The sequence below is a fragment of the Rana temporaria genome, chromosome 1, assembly GCF_905171775.1.
Source record: "Rana temporaria chromosome 1, aRanTem1.1, whole genome shotgun sequence".
Lineage (NCBI taxonomy): Eukaryota > Metazoa > Chordata > Amphibia > Anura > Ranidae > Rana > Rana temporaria.
Genome location: NC_053489.1, coordinates 167552897 through 167570140, shown reverse-complemented (window position 1 = coordinate 167570140; position 17244 = coordinate 167552897). Strand labels below are relative to the sequence as shown.

General features: G+C 41.6%; 1 protein-coding gene across 1 annotated transcript in view; it reads left to right on the top strand.

Annotated features, from left to right (window-relative positions):
- The window catches only part of RFC5 (replication factor C subunit 5), a 55866-nt gene that overhangs the window by 37872 nt on the left and 750 nt on the right, over nt 1-17244 (top strand). Inside the window, exons 8-10 of the mRNA XM_040345842.1 lie at nt 470-599; nt 4387-4464; nt 16095-16149. Of these exons, the coding sequence (XP_040201776.1) occupies nt 470-599; nt 4387-4464; nt 16095-16149 (263 nt within the window). The remainder of the gene's footprint in view (nt 1-469; nt 600-4386; nt 4465-16094; nt 16150-17244) is intronic.

Below are 17244 nucleotides of genomic sequence, written 5' to 3'. Positions count from 1 at the left end.
CACTTGGATCTTTTGTCTAGTCAAGATCAGGCATTTGGATGCAAAGTCCTCCAGGTAATGGTCCCTCCCTAGGTGGTAAATTCTTGCTTATCGTCTTGGGCTGTCCTGGAAGTCGACTTGAGAAAACCAGAGTTAGACTCACCGATAACACCTTTTCTGGGAGTCTTCCAGGACAGCCGGATTCCTATCCTTTAATGTTTTCAATAAAACTCTGGTTTTTGTCCTAAACCCAAGCATTGGTTGGTTTCTCTCGCGTGTCCATTTAGCTGAAGGTGGCAGCACAACCCAAGTAGTCATGAATATGAAGTCCTCTGTGTTCTGTGATGTAGGATTTTATAGGTAGTCCAAAAATCCTAATTTTAGAACCAAATCCTTTTTATTGACCTTAAAACATTTTGATTGGGGTAGAAGACATTTTGTTGAACTGCAATTATTTAATTTAGATTTTTTTTTTTTTTTTTTTCTGCAGAGTACAAACATGGCTTATGGAAATGTAACTGAAGACACAGTATATACCTGCACTGGGCATCCTTTGAGATCGGATATAGCCAACATTTTAGACTGGATGCTCAACAAAGACTTCACCACCGCCTATAATAGTATCCTCTATACAGTTTGTAATACAACAATTGGGGGCAATCGATTTACCAGTGTTGAGTCCTCTGTTTATGACATGGGAATTGATTTAAAAATATATTGCAGCAAGAAAAAATATTACCTTATGTAGGAATTGATGGCAGTAGCAACCATTTTAGTTTTACCTTTCATTTTTTGGAAAAAATGCAAAGGGTTGGGCACAATGAAATCAGCACTCCAGAAAACCAAATTCAATAAGTCAACTAAGATGAAAAGTTATGTAAAGTCCTATAAGTCCATCAACTTGGGCAGGCTGATCCCTGGAGCAAGAAGCACACTCTAATAGGCAAAAAAAAGCGAACAAGAGAAGCTAAAATGTAGACTTGAGCAGAAATTTTATTTTAAATTGCTTGTTCCTGTGACGTTATCACGCCAACAGTGTGGTCCAGGTGCATTCCAGCCCTCTCTTGGATGCTGGATGGTTTCTCGGCTGGCTTCCTCCCCATCTGGCAGGTAGCTAGATGCACAGATCTCTTGTGACATTTATCTCCCTAGAGACGAGCGATCGAATCCTGGTTTTGATTGACAAGCCTTACCATGTGAATGGCCATTTTGTGAGTTTTAATAAAAATTTTGCTTAAGTCTACATGTAGAGGTGCTTTGTTTTGTTGTGGTGTTATAGAAAAAAAAATGTTGTTTGGTTGCTATTGACAAAACAGTTTTTGCTATTTTCTTTTCTCTAAAAAAAACTATCCCAGTGTGCTCTATGATAGGTAAAAAATAAATTTGAGGCTACATTTACACAGGCAATTAGGGCTGATGTGAATAGTAGCAGCAGGAATCTGATTTGTGCTGCGTTTCTCAGTGGGTAGGTGCGGACGCTGGCCTGGTTTTCTTTAATGGCAGGTCGCTGGTGGCAGCAGCTATTTGCAACTGTCTGTACAGCCAGCCATTACGGGTAGAGTAGCAGGAGAATTCAAAGTTTCGTGCTGTGGCTCTTAGTGGGTAGGTGCAGCCGCCAGCCCGGTTCATCATGACAGGTCACTGGCAACAGCTACAATTTGCTGCTGTCTGTACAGACAGGAATTACCTGTGGTGATCGCTGCTGGATGTGCACCCAGAATCGATCACTGCAGGTAATTACTGATTGTGCAGGGAGCTGCGAATAGCAGCCACTGGTGAACCTCTCCATTATGGTGAACGGGGTTAGTGGCCCCATCTAGCTGCTGAGAGCTGCAGCAGGAACTGCCATTACAATTCTTACTGGCCTTAATTGCCGGTGTGACTTGCTTACTTGCATTAACTCCAGGTAGTTGCCTCATTATATTTTGCAAACAGGCTTACTTATTGTATTTGTGATAATGTTCTTTCCTCTGAACTATTAGACATAGGCATTAAAGGGGTTGTTCCCCTAAAAATAAACTTTTGACATTGCATTTGCTACAATAATTACAATTAGAATCGGCTGGTTTTATTTAAAAAATACCTCCGTACGTAGCGTTTGCTATATTCGTTCCCACCGCCACTTCCGGGTACGATGCTGGCGTTCCTAATTGATGGACAGGCATCCGACCGACGCATCCATCGCGTCACGAGATGCCGAAAGAAGCCGAACGTCGGTGCGGCTCTATACGGCGCATGCGCACCGACGTTCGGCTTCTTTCGGCATCTCGTGACGCGATGAATGCGTCGGTCGGATGCCTGTCCATCAATTAGGAACGCCCACCGCCAGCATCGTACCCGGAAGTGGCGGTGGGAACGAATATAGCAAACGCTACGTACGGAGGTATTTTTTAAATAAAACCAGCCGATTCTAATTGTAATTATTGTAGCAAATGCAATGTCAAAAGTTTATTTTTAGGGGAACCACCCCTTTAACAAAATGTTAAAGCCTATGAGAGATTACCATTTGTTTAATTTGCTGGCTTTGGGCAGACCCAAAGCATTATGGCAAATACGTTGATTCCAGTTTTTGCAGTGCACCAGAATGATAAACACAAGTGACTACTAGAGACTAGTAGGTTCTTATTTGAGGTCTGATTCAGATATAGATAGTGAATAGAAAAACCAGAAGGCACTCGTGCGGGCTGTTTGTGTCTATTTAGGCACAGCCTGGCTTGGTCCCACCCTCAATATCTGCTCATAGGTTTTGACTGGGAGCAGCAGTAACCAGTGGTCCCCAGTATTCTCATCCAATACAGGGGAGCAGCGATAGATCAAGCTTAGGTGAGTATTGAGGGGAGGAAGAAGCTACAGTTTTTTTTTTTTTTTTTTTTAACCTTAATGCAGAGAATGCATAAAGGTAAAAAAAACGTAATTGTACAACCTCTTTAAGGGGGGGTGTCTGTAATGGCTGATAGTGTGATTGTGCTGGCTCAATGCCAAATATGCAGGTTGAAAAAAACAAATAGAAAATATTGGTGTTAACTACATATTCAGTTAAAAATAGAAATGCAAAGCAAAATGTCCTTAAACCCCTCCCCCTCATAAAATTGCTCAGAGTAAATCTTAAAGCGGAAGTCCCACTTAATTTTTTTTTTATTAAAAGACAGCAGCTACAAATACAGCAGCTGCTGACTTTAAATAAACACTTAATAGACGCTTGCCTGTTTAGGGTGCCCGCGATGTCGGCAGCCGAGACCGAGCAGGATGGTCTCTCGGCTGCCCCCGCCACTATCCTCGGTGAGGGTATCAGGAAATTAAGCGTTGCGGCTTCGCTCCCCAGCTTCCTGCTGCGCATGCACGAGTAGCGCTGCGCGTCTTCACCGGTCCCCGCTGTGTTCTTGGAGCCGTGTGTCTCCCAGAAGCCAGGGGGGCACAGAGTAGGTGCTGGAAGTAGCGTAGGTCACTGAGGTGATCTATGCCAGGAAGTGGGAGCAAATACCTGTATTAGACAGGTATCTGCTCCCCCCTGAAAGGTGACAAATGTGACACCAGAGGGGGAGAGGGTTCCAAAAAGTGAAAGTTCTATTTTTGGGTGGAACTCCACTTTAACTTCTAAAACAGTCTTTCTGGTAGCAATGGTATTGGATTGGAGAGTTAGTAAAATTTGTGACTTCTTCTTTTATGTAGTAGAGCCCTAGTTCATTATTTTACCAGACAAAACAATCTCGGTACCAAACTGTGGCTACTTCCACAGAACAAGGGAAGTAACCATTCTTTCTGCATTAACCCCACTAATGAGGACAAGGCTTTTTACTGCAGAGCTGTCAGAAAATTATAGAGATTATGAAATCTTGGAGGAAGTTCTGCAGCCTGTTCTGTTTCAAAGAAGGAAAACGGTAACAATAAATAGCAATGGCAAGATTGTTTAAAAATACTATTGCAACATCATTGTTGGGCTGAATTGCTAAAAGTGGGTGCTTCGTCTGAGATTTGGAAGCCGCCTCCAAGACAAACCTTTAAGTCATTAGTCAGATTGACCTTTTATCCAGCCAAGACCAAGTCTTTGGCAGAAAAGTTCTGAAGTTGGGCTAGCTTCCCTCCCTAATGGGTGTTTTTGTCCTTGTCATATGCTATCCTGGAAGATGATTAGGAAGTTTGTTGCCTGGTAACTCCAAGCTCCAGAAATCTTCCAGGACAGCAGGGTATATCTCACTAATTTCTACCTGTTGGTAGCTGGTTTTCATGGTTTTCTGTATTACCTTTTGGTTTTGGTCTCTGAGGTCACTGGAAGCTTCTGCAATTTTATAATGATAGATGATGTGGTTCCCGTTTTAAGTGGTCAGAGGTTTTTTTCTCATTTGCTGTCTGTAAATGTAATCCATTGCTCAGAAAAAAAATGATGCTCCTTAAATGTGAAATTTTCAGATATCATGGAATTAAAGACGTTAAAGGGCCTGGCTCTTCATGACATCTTGACAGAAATTCACCTATATGTTCATCGAGGTAACGCAAAACAACTTCTGACTGATCTTTGTTGGTGTATTCATCAAATCTGTTAGAATTATGGGATTATCCAAAACGCTTCATTTAAACATCAACACCTACTCAAGTCAAAACCTAAATTGAAATATTCAGATGCTTAAGATTTTTCTTTGAAGAATTGATGATACAGATTACTATTACACCCAACTCCCTTATGTCAGGGACCTGAGAACCGCTTTTATGGACCTTTTTTTTTTTTTTTTCTTTTTTTTTTTTAGTTCAGGACCGAATTCTTGCTGTATCAAAGTTTTAGAGGTTTCCCACAGACACCAGTCAAATTCAGGCATAAAGAGGGGTTATAGAGTATAGACTTCAGGAATCGGATGCACCTAGTGCACAAGTGAGCTCTGTGTAAACTGTCTGTATTAGACTACAGCTTATAGAGACCCTGTCACCTTGCCCATTAATGAACCTCCCCAACCCACTGATACCATTTACAGCATTCCCCTTTCTTTTACGTGTTAAAAGCAATTTCTTTTAAAAGGCAACCTGTCGTCAGAGAATTACAGTAGAAGGTTGTCATTCCTTGCCTGGTCTGAAAATGCTAGTTTGTCTGGCTGTCATTCTAATACAGTAGCTTCAGTTCATTGGGAGTCAAATTGGCAACATATTTTGAAAAAAGTATTTTTCTGTGTCATTTTACTTGCTGCATGCTTGCTTAAGGTGCACAACTCTTCTGTACAGAAGACCAACACAACCGAACAACATCCCATTTTTAGGAGACCAGCAGAGGGAGGTTCTCTTTAACTTGAAAAATGAGAACTGAAAAGTAAATGTGTACTTTTGAAGTAGGCAAAACTTTTTTATTTATTTGTTATTGTTTTTCGATAGAGTAGGGAAGGGTTATACCTCTTGTTGGCTTATTTTTTTGCCATCTGTGCCCCATTGGGGAGATTTAGCTTTTCTTCCTGTCCCATAGCCAAAACAGGTGAAGCGGGAGGAAATCCCTGCAAATTTAAGGGAATTGCTTTGGGACCCCCAGGCCACTAGAAATAGTGTCCCAAATTTCCCTTCTATTACTCTTCTGAAGACAACCTAAAATGTGGGATTTTCTTTTATTTTCACTTTTAATTTTCATTTTTTCATTTTAATGCTAGTGGTAAACGGAACAAATAGAGAGTGAATCCCCCTAATGTGGGTACAGACAGCAATAAACATTTCTGTCTGTACCCTCTCCACTCTATCCAAAATCAATGACAAGGTTTTTAAGTATCATAGGAGTTTGTGGGTCTGAGGACATGTGACTGTATGGATATATACTGTACTGTATGTGTGTGTTTTTATTGTATTAGTGTTCTAGGTCTGTGTGTGTGTTAAGCATATAATTATGTAATGCTGTATTAGTGTGATGAAGCTGCCTGGTGTTGGTCTATTAATTTAACATTGGATTTGCCAAGGTGAGTTGTTTGTTCTCCCTGGAGTCAAATGAATGACGTCTATATATTTCTCTTGGGCCTAGCTGGTGTAAAAAGCATACTAGATATCCTTGTTGTGCTGTGCTGGAGACGGGGGAATGCACAGTGGGACTAGACTAGGTCCTAAGTCAAGTGCCATCTGTTTAAATGTGTTTTGCATATCTCCCCCCCCCCCCCCCCCCCCCAGAACTGTATAGACGGCTACCTTTTATGGGTGTGGATATTATGTGTGACCCACAAGGGGGAGCTCTAACTCTGTATCTAAGTTGTTCACTGGATTTATTTTTTGCAACATGCTATCACGCAAGAATACAATGATTTAAATCTTAAGGGCCCATAAGATGTACACATTTTGGGTGTACATTTTGAAATGTTAGAAAATAGTTGTTGCTGATCTGCTGCTGTTTTTGGAAATCATGTCATGCATTGGTTATATGCAATAGTGTCAAGTGGTCAATTTACAGAATTTTTATCTGGAATAATTTTGATCTTGTCTGTGAATTTTGAAACCTCCAGTAGACCTTTTTATCAAGATCTGACTGCTTATTGTCCTGGGAATAACCTTTAGTTTCCAGGGGTCAAACCGCTACACTTCCTTTCCCCCATAATACTGTTTCTAATTCAGAGACGGAAACCCCCAAACCCCTTTCATACTGAAATGGTGGAAATGGATGGGGACACACATACTGTGGTGAAGCTGCAAAGGATTTTTCATCCTCTGCATTTTATAAGCTATTGCTTCTTGACAGCTGCTCTCCACTGTCAACACACTAAACTAGTCTTTGCCTAACATAACCTGATTCTCCCCAGCCAAGGACAGGCCTCTGGGCACGAAGAGGCTGGCAAAATAAAAAAAGGTCTTTTTTAATCGTACAGGAAAACTGCTGAGATATTCATAGACCCTGGGCTATACAGTATCTCACAAAAGTAAGTACACCCCTCACATTTTTGTAACTGTTTTATATCTTCATGTGAGAACACTGAAGAAATGACACTTTGCTACAATGTAAAGTAGTGAGTGTACAGCTTGTATAACAGTGTAAATTTGCTGCCCCCTCAAAATAACTCAATACACCGCCATTAATGTCTAAACCGCTCGCAACGGAAGTGAGTACACCCCTAAGTGAATTTGAGCCCAATTAGCCATTTTTCCTCCCGGTGTCATGTGACTCATTAGTGTCACAAGGTCTCAGGTGTGAATGGGGAGCAGGTGTGTTAAAGTTGGTGTTATCGCTCACTGTCTCTCATACTGGTCACTGAAAGTTCAACATGGCACCTTATGGCTAAGAACTCTCCGAAGACCTGAAAAATCGAATTGTTGCTCTACATAAGGATGGCTCAGGCTAGAAGAAGATTGCCAAGACCCTGAAATTGAGCTGCAGCACGTTGGCCAAGACCATACAAGTGGTTTAACACGACAGTTTCCACTCAGAACAGGCCTCGCCATGGTCGACCAAAGTTAAGTGCATGTGCTCAGCTTCATATCCAGAGGTTGTCTTTGGAAAATAGACGTACAAGTGCGGCCAGCATTGCTGCAGAGGTTGAAGGGGTAGGGGGTAAGCCTGTCAGTGCTCAGACCATACGCCGCACACTGCATCAAATTGGTCGGCATGGCTATCGTCCCAGAAGGAAGCCCCTTTTAAAGATGATGCACAAGAAAGCCTGCAAACAGTTTGCTGAAGACAAGCAGACTAAGGACATGGATTACTGGAACCATGTCCTGTGGTCTGATGAGACCAAGATAAACTTTGTTGGTCAGATGGTGTGTGGCAGCAACCAGGTGAGGAGTACAAAGAGAAGTGTGTCTTGCCTACAGTCAAGCATGGTGGTGGGAGTGTCATGGTCTGGGGCTGCATGAGTGGCACTGGGAAGCTACAGTTCATGGGAACATATGTGACATGCTGAAGGCAGAGCATGATCTTCTCCCTTCGGAGACTGGGCCGTAGGGCAGTATTCCAACACAAGGACCCCAAACACACCTCCATGACGACCACTGCCTCGCTAAAGAAGCTGAGGGTAAAGGTGATAGACTGGCCAAACATGTCTCCAGACCTACAATCTATTGAGCATCTGTGGGGCATCCTCAAACGGAAGATGTAGGAGCGCAAGGTCTCTAACATCCACCAGCTCTGTGATGTCATCATGGAGGAGTGGAAGAGGACTTCAGTGGCAACCTGTGAAGCTCTGGGGAACTCCATGTCCAAGAGGGTTAAGGCAGTGCTGGAAAATAATGGTGGCCACACAAAATGGTGACACTTTGGTCCCAATTTGGACATTGTCACTTAGGGGTGTACTCACTTTTGTTGCCAGCGGGTTAGACATTAATGGCTGTGTGTTGAGTTATTTTGAGGGGACAGCAAATTTACACTGTTATACAAGCTGTACACTCACTACTTTACATTGTAGCAAAGTGTCATTTCTTCAGTGTTGCATGAAAAGATATAAAATATTTACAAAAATGTGAGGGGGTCTACTCACTTCTGTGAGATACTGTATGTGTGTGTATGTACAGTGCCTTGCAAAAGTATTCATCCCCTTGGCATTTTTCGTGTTTTGTTGTGAGATACTGTATCTATGCACAAATTGAAGGTGCGTTATGAGGATTGACCTAGTCTCCTTCTCAGCTTTTTGCTGAAATGTATCCTATGGAAAATTGAGAAGAAAATGGCTGTTCTGGTAATAGACTCTTCCATTTCAGTTCTCAATAAACATCTTACAGTTCCTCTTGACGATGATCCTCCTTTTAAGGGTTCTGTTAAACATTCTGAATCCCTATTAAAGGCCTCATTTGCACTTGCAGGACCAGTCTTGCCTTCAGCCATTGCTGCTCTGTCTATTTGCCTGACTATAAACTATATTTGCTAACTGTACAAAACAAATGAATAGGGAATATTAACCTGTATTTGAGGATCTCACAGTTGCAGCTGATGCCCTTGGCCTTTTGTTTTTCATGTGTATGCTCTGGAGAATTTAACCACTTCAGCTGCGGAAGGTTTTACCCCTCATGACCAGACAGTTTTTTCCTATGTGCTGCGCTTATTTAACTGCAAATCGTGTGGTTATGCAACACTGTACCCAAACTATAGAAAAATAGAGCTATATTTTAGTGCTATATGATCACCTGTGTTTTTTTTTTTTTTATCTATTTTAATGAAAAATGGCCGACCAAACTATTTTAATTTACTTTCTGCTATAAACATCTCATTAAAAAATAAAAAATAAATAAAATCTTTTTAATAAATTGTGGCCTAAATGTATTCTGCTACATGTTTTTGGTTAAAAAAAAAAAAAAAATCCCAATGAGTGTTATGTTTGAAAGTTAGTGTCCACAAACTATGAGCAATATACCTGAATTAGAGATATATATATATATATTCAACGTAACACGCACCCCCTCCCCCCGAAAGTAGGGGGCAAGTCACGGGTGCGTGTTATACGCTGTTGGTGTACCTCAGAGGGAAAGGAGGGGGACACAAGCCGTCATCTCCTGTTTACTCAGCTCTCACATCACACACAAGTTCCACCACCGGCATTGGACCAGTGTTCTGTCTATCACAGGAGCCTGTGCTTTGACGAAGAAACGTGAAACATGTAAGTCACGGTCGCCATAGCAACATCGAGTTTGCGATGTGCACAGCATCCGGGTACTCTTTGTTCCGGGCCTGACCTTTTGCTTCCTGCATTTAGGATCCAGTGCGCGTCTCTCAGAGCGCCATCCAGGATGCTAGGTGTCAATTCGCCTGATCAGTCTGCTTGACCACCAACATATAGTGGCATTGACTATAACACACCTCCGCAGCACAGTGAGTCGGACACCCTAAATCAAGGTGGCAGCTGCACTTTAGAGAGCTCCACCCTTATTTTCCCTCCACACTTTCTAGCCATCTGGTTATCCAGTCAGGATCAGGACTTGGGAGCACACTTGTGGATGTTAACCCTATGTTACCTGGAGTGGTGGCAGTATCGTATACACAAATTTTCGGATTATTTCAACCATGCGAATGAGCTTTCATTCATTATGTCTATTTTAATCATATCCTTTTCATTTGATAGTAGTTTTTTAATTCAAGCGTGCATCCAATAAATTATCTTGATTGAGCACACACATTTGCAAAGAAGTCCTTTTTTTATTGGTCCTAATCAAGGATTTGTTGTCTATATTTTATGTTCTGTAAATTAAATGATGCAAATCCTCAAACAATCCATGTCAATTCCAGATTGTGAGGCAGCAAAACACGAAAAATGGCAAGGGGTGAATACTTTTGCAAAGCACTGTACGCACACAGTATCTCACAAATGCGAGTACACCCCTCACATTTTTGTAAATATTTTATTACATCTTTTCATGTGACAACATGTTGGCTTTCTTGTGCATCATCTTTAGAAGAGGCTTCCTTCTGGGACGACAGCCATGCTGACCAATTTTATGCAGCGTGCGGCAAATAGGGTCTGAGAACTGACAGGCTGACCCTTGAACCTCTGCAGCAATGCTGGCAGAACTCATATGTCTATTTCCCAAAGACAACCTCTGGATATGACGCTGAAAACGTGCACTCAGCTTCTTTGGTCAACCATGGCGAGGCCTGTTCTGAGTAAAACCTGTCCTGTTAAACTGCTGTATGGTCTCGGCCGATGTGCTGCAGCTCAGTTTCAGGGACTTGGCAATCTTCTTATAGCCTAGGCCATCTTTATGTAGAGCAACAATCCCTTTTTTCATATCCTCAGAGAGTTCTTTGCCATGAGGTGTCGCGTTGAATTTCCAGTGACCAGTATAAGAGAGTGAGAGCAATAACACCAACTTTAACACACCTTCTCCCCATTCACACCTAAGACCTTGTGACACTTGCGATTCACATGACATCAGGAAGGGAAAATGGCTATTCGGGCCCAATTTGAACATTTTCAGTTAGGGTTGTACTCACTTTTGTTGCCAGCGGTTTAGACATTAATGGCTGTGTGTTATTTTGAGGGGTACAGCAAATTTACACTTATATCAGCTGTATACTCTCACTACTTTTCACTACTTTACATTGTAGCAAAGTGTAATTTCTTCAGGGTTATCGCATCAAAAGATATAATAAAATATTTACAAAAATATGAGGGGTGTACTCACTTTTGTGAGATGCTGTGCACCCACGCACTCTCTAGTAATGGCAGTGATCAGAGACTTATAGTGGGACAACAGGCAATCTGACGCTTTGTGGGAAATAACTGCCTGCCACTGACCTCACCAGTGACGTTATTACTGTGATCAGTGCTAATATGCACGGTCACTGTGCTGATGACACTAGGCAGGAAGGGGTTAACGTCTAGGGCAATCAAGGGGTTGTTAAATATCTACCCAACAAGTGTGTGACATAGTGTGTGCACTATGTCCTACTTTTTACTGGGGATCTAGTTGTTTTTCATTCCCTACTGAACACAGCTATGTGCTGTTTACGCTCAGAGCTGTGTTCCATGAAGCTCAGAGATAATCACTAGGTGCCTGATGTCAATCACTGGCTAGGACACAGTGATTGGCATGTGCTGTGGCAAATCAATTGTGGTACCAGTTCCTTCAGAGGAAGGGTCCCAAGGTTTTTATTCACCGTCCCAAAACCAAGTGTGGGCATCCAGCACATTCTAGACTTAGTCTCTGAACAGATTTCTTTGTGTACCAAAATGACAGATGGAATCGGCAAGATTGGTCATTGCCACTCCTGGACAAGGAATTTCTGGAATCAGCAGGCATGCAACATGCCTATCTACATATCCCCATCTTTCCTTTACATCAACAGTTTGTATTCTTTGGTCTTGCTCTGCAAATTCATGGTACATGTTGGTGTACTTGTTCAACCTTCTCCTAAGCAACCTCCCTGTCATTAAATTGTCTGCCAACGTCCTCCAGAATAGTACTCCAAATGACTATTTTTTTTTCCTTCAAACCTTCAGCTTGATAATCCGCTTTCCAAAACCTTCTCTTTAGCCCTTACATCGTCTGAAGTACCTGAGTTCAATTTTAGGCACAGGCAAAGCCAGAATCTTCCTTCATAAAATGTTGCTTCTTTAGGCTCGGTTCACACTACGTGCGGTGCAAATCCACACTGCATCAAAATCGCAACCCGTACATGTGAACCAATTGCAGAGTGTATGTTAAGCCAAACCCCCCAAATTGGTTTGCAAAATGCAGTGCGATTTGCAGATTCGGATTGCATAGGTGTGAACACCCAGGCAATCCGATTCTGGTGCAGACAAAAAAGGTCCTGCACAAGCTTGGTGCGATTTGAGCCATACAAATCCATGGTTTAAATCGCACCCCAGAAACACCACATGCAATTCGCACAGGAATTGTCCCACATTGCAGCAGTGTGAACCCTGCCTTAAGGTCCCACATGCGGACTCTCAAATCTAAAAGGCACTTGTCTGTGTGCTTCTGCATGAGCCTAATAGTAGCCTGCTTTGAGGCAATACCCTTTCCCAGTTTTACTGCAGGACACTTCAACTGAACATCCTCATGACGTGGAACAAACATATGCACCTCTGGCCGGACAAATCTTTCCCTGGCATGGAAAATATCCAACTCTGCCCTGCATTCTGGGAAGTAATTCCTGATGACAACATTCCAGCCTTACCAGTTAAAGGGGACCTGGTCCTCAGCAAAGTTGATAAATTCCATCAACATTCTAGAATAAAAAGCCATCAGATTATCTCTACAAAAATGGACCTTCGTTTTGCAAGGTTGCAGTCAGACAATACCACAGCAGTGGCCCTACGTAAACCATAAGGGGTCACCAGAAGTCAAGTTGTCCTAAGGGAAACAGATTTTGCCATCTATCTTTGCCATCCAAATAACTGGTTTGGACAGTTGTATGGTAGATTTTCTAAGCTGTCAACCCATAGACCTTGGAGAATTGGCTCTGCACCTGGATATCTTTCAGATTCTCTGTTAATGGTAAGGGAAACAGATGTGGACATTCTGTCCTTCATGTTCAATAACAAACTGCACAGAATTGTAGCAAGCACAAGGGATTCTCTAATTTTCACGGTAGATGCCCAGGTAATTCCTTGGACTCCAAGCTAATCTATGCTTTCCCTCCAATAACAATTATCTCTTAACTGCTGCACAAGATGGAGGTAAGAATGGTTCTGGTGATCCTCCTTGAGTGAATTGGTCCAGGACAGGGTACACAAGCACACTTAGACTCCTGTTAAAAGAGCTTTGGCCTTTTTCCAAACCGACCAAATATACTGATGCAAGGCCCCTATTCCACCCTTCTTCTCATCCGCTGGCTTTAGTGGCATGGCTGTTGAGACACTGGTCTGATCTGATTCCATAATTGCCATACTATCCAGAGCAAGAAAATGCTCTGGACATTTGTGAGTCCCAGGTAATAGTCTGTTATTCATATCTTGGTCTTTCGTCAGTTCCGATCTTGATCAGCATCTGGCTGTGTGTACCCTTAACCCTTTTGCACTTTAGAAAATAAAATGGTGGTAGTTGCAATTTTGATTTGTTACATGTTTTTACCATAAAGGTAAATTACCCAGATTTATTTCTCTAGGTTGCACTGAGTAAGTAGATGCCCAACATGTCAAACTTTAAATTGGCATGCGCCCTTTTATTTTTTTATAGGCAATGTGGGGGGGATTTATGTGCTTGGGTGTAACTTAAATTTCTATTTTATTTTTTAATTATTTATTTATTTTTATCACATTGGGGACCTGGCAGTGATGGGGTTAAAGAACAGGCTTCTGACACATCCATCCATTCCTGAAACCTCTTGCTTCAGTTTTTAACCACTTGAAGACCAGGCTTTTTCTGGCACTGTTTGTTTACAAGTTTAAATCCAGTATTTTTTGCTAGAAAATTGGTTATAACCCCCAATCGTAATTTTTTTTTATTTTTTTTTTAAGCAGAGATCCTATGGAATAAAATGGAGATTGTTGCAATTTTTTATGTCACACAGTATTTGTGCAGTGGTTTTTGTGAAAAAAATACACTTTAGGCCTGGTTCACAATGATGCTACTTTGAAATCGCGCTACTTCACTTGGATTGTTGGATTGTATCTGCTTTCCTGTACGGGATGTACACACACACAGATACTCTGCAGATGGATCTGGAGGAGACCTGCATGGCGCCAGTGATCTGCTGGTGCAACGCTTAGGAGGCCCCCAAAAAAAAATTCACACAGGTTTTTTTTTTTTTTTTTTATCTGCAAAAAAAAAATGCATGAATTTTTTTCAAAAAAGTGAACTTATCCTTTAACTAGCACTTCGTGTTTTTAGATAAAGCTAAAAAAAGGTTAAAATCTCTTAAGTATTTATTGCTGTCTGTATTGGGTAAGTTAGGTCGTACTTCTTTTCCTGAAGTATGGATATGAATTAAAAGTAAGGGGGCCATCCACAATATCACAATACAGTAACCCTTGTTGGTGCAATGCCATTCATTCTGAATAGCACAGCGGTGCAACTTTCAGCAATGAACTGATGTGCGTTGCTGATAATGCATGCACTGTTTTTGCTTAGTTTTACTTTGGCAGTCTGTTTAAATGAATAGGCTGTCTTAACCCTTTCATGCCTATGCCTATGTATGACATTTGGTGTTTACAAGTTAAAATCCATATTTTTGGCTAGAAAATTACTTAGAACCCCCAAACATTATATATATATTTTTAGCAGAGAATCTAGAGAATAAAATGGCGATTGTTGCAATATTTTATGTCATACGGTATTTGTGCGGCGGTGTTTTAAACACAACTTTTTGGGAAAAATTTACTTTCATGAATTTTAAAAAAATGAAAAAGTAAAATTAGCCCAATTTTTTTGCATAATGTGAAAGATGATGTTATGCCGAGTAAATAGATACCAAGCATGACACGCTTTATAATTGCACGCACTCGTGGAATGGCGACAAACTACGGTAACTAAAAATCTCCATAGGCGACGCTTTAAACTTTTTTTACGGTTACCAGGTTAGAGTTACAGAGTAGGCCTAGTGCTATAATTATTGCTCTCGCTCTTACGATCGCGGCGATACCTCACATGTGTTATTTGAACACCGTTTTCATATGCGGGCGCGACTTCCGTATGCGCTTTCTTTGCTGCGCAAGCTCGCGGGGAGGGGGGCGCTTTAAAAAAATTTTTTTTTGTTTTCTTATTTATTTATTTATTTTTTCTAATATTAAATTATTATTTTTTTTACATTTTGATCACTTTTATTGCTGTCACAAGGAATGTAAACATCCCTTGTGACAGCAATAGGTCGTGACAGGTACTCTTTATGGAGGGATCGGGGGTCTAAAACACCTCCGAGCCCTCCTTTGCACTTCAAAGTATTCAGATCGCCGAAAACGGCGATTCTGAATACTGTATACTTTTTTAAATCCGGCGCCATTGGCATCTGAGAAACCCGGAAGTGACGTCATGACGCCGCTTCCGTGGTTTCGATGCGGACACTGAATCAAAGCCGTTTACGGCTTTGTTTCAGAGCGCGCCGAGACGCTGGAGGCGCCGGATCGTGGATCGGGTCTCCCGGTGGGACGGGAGGCCCGGTCAGAGCGGCGGGAGGGGGGGGATGTCCCCTCCCGCTCCTCCGGCATAACAACCGAGCGGCTTTTAGCCGCATCGGTTGTTATGTTTGGAAAGCCGATCGCCGGCTCTAAACAACGGTACCGGGATGATGCCTGCGGCTGCAGGCATCATCCCGGTATAACCCCTGAAAGCCGAGGACGCATATATGCGATCCGTCGGCGTGAAAGGGTTAATTTGCAAACCGGTTAATTTGCAAACCGGTGTGCGTTAACGCACCACAGCAGACTTGCTGGTGTGAACGACCATTAAATTTCTCCCAAGTAAGGGGAAAATGCGTATCACTGGGGGAGTTACTATTCCAGTTCAGGTAACAACTTTAGATTTCTCCTCACCTTTTGACCTGGTGATAATGGTCGCTAGTACAGTGGCTGAGAGAAAATGTACAATGGTGAGACAGACCGCAGTAAGAAAAAATAAAATAAAAAAATTGACAAAGGTTCTTACCCTAACTTTGGCTAGAGATGTACTTTATGTTGTAGAAAGTAGCTGGATCCAAACGATTTGGATGTGCTGAATATTTTGTTTGCATGTTTCTGCTCAAAGCATATTTTAACATTTCTTTCTTTCTTTCTTTCTTTCTTTCTTTCTTTCTTTCTTCAATACAGTGGATTTTCCACCATCTATTCGCATTCATTTGTTGACGAAGATGGCAGATATAGAGTGAGTTATGTATATTTTAAAGTGTATTTAAATCCAAAAACAGAATTGGTAATCTTGCAGATTACTGGTCCTTAGATGGTGGTGGCAATCTCGGCATTGACTAAATTGCTGTGTCACCATAAGACAGGGAGTGTTTGCCCTACATAACACCTCACTCTGTTTTCCATGATTGGGGAAGGGGTCATGTTGTCTACTAAAATAGCCGTGAACAATGCTAACTGATAACACTCCAGAGGCAGGAAGTTATCAGCTAAGATTTATCATAGAAGAAGTGTAGCGCCCAGAATTAAAGTATCAGACTGTTAAACATATGGATAGATAGCAGTCATAACATAGAGGATTGTGTGATAATAGAGACTAGTCCATAAAAGATGTTATATTCAGCAGATCAAATAACAGTCTGTAGTGGAGGCCACCATCCCAGTGACCAAGATGTAAAACGATTGAGTCCAGACAAAAGAACTGTCACCAATGGTAAAATTGCACGCTCTCCAGACTTACTGCATTATTTCCAGAGATGTTTCCATGTCTTTGACGCTCTTTAGCTGCTGTAACGGCAGCCAGTAAGTCCGGAGAGCGTGCAATTTTGCCATTTGTCTGGATTTGATCGTTTTACATCTTGATCACTGGGATGGTGGCCTCCACTACAGACTGTCATTTGATCTGCTGAATATAACTTACGGTATTTTATGGACTAGTCTCTATTATCACACAATCCTCTGTTATGACTACTATCTATCCGTATTTTGAAAAGTTCTGATACTTTAATTCTGGGCGCTACACTTATTCTATGATCTAGAAGTTGGCTATACTAATGTGTCAGCTGCCGGAATTGTTTTTCAATGCATTATTTGTTGACACACAGTGCAGAAATTCTTACATTTTATCTAAGAAGACTTATGGCTGCAAAATCAGCTTTTTTTTTTTTGCCACTTGTCAAATAGTCTCTCTCTTCCAATGGTAGCAAATAAAAGAAATGTATTGTTTTGTCTTTACATACTCCTTGATTTTAGTTCTTTTTTAGATTTAAAGCTGGTGATTTAATCTATAGTCTGCAGTCTTCAGAGCATATCTCTCTCTCAAATGGTAGGACTC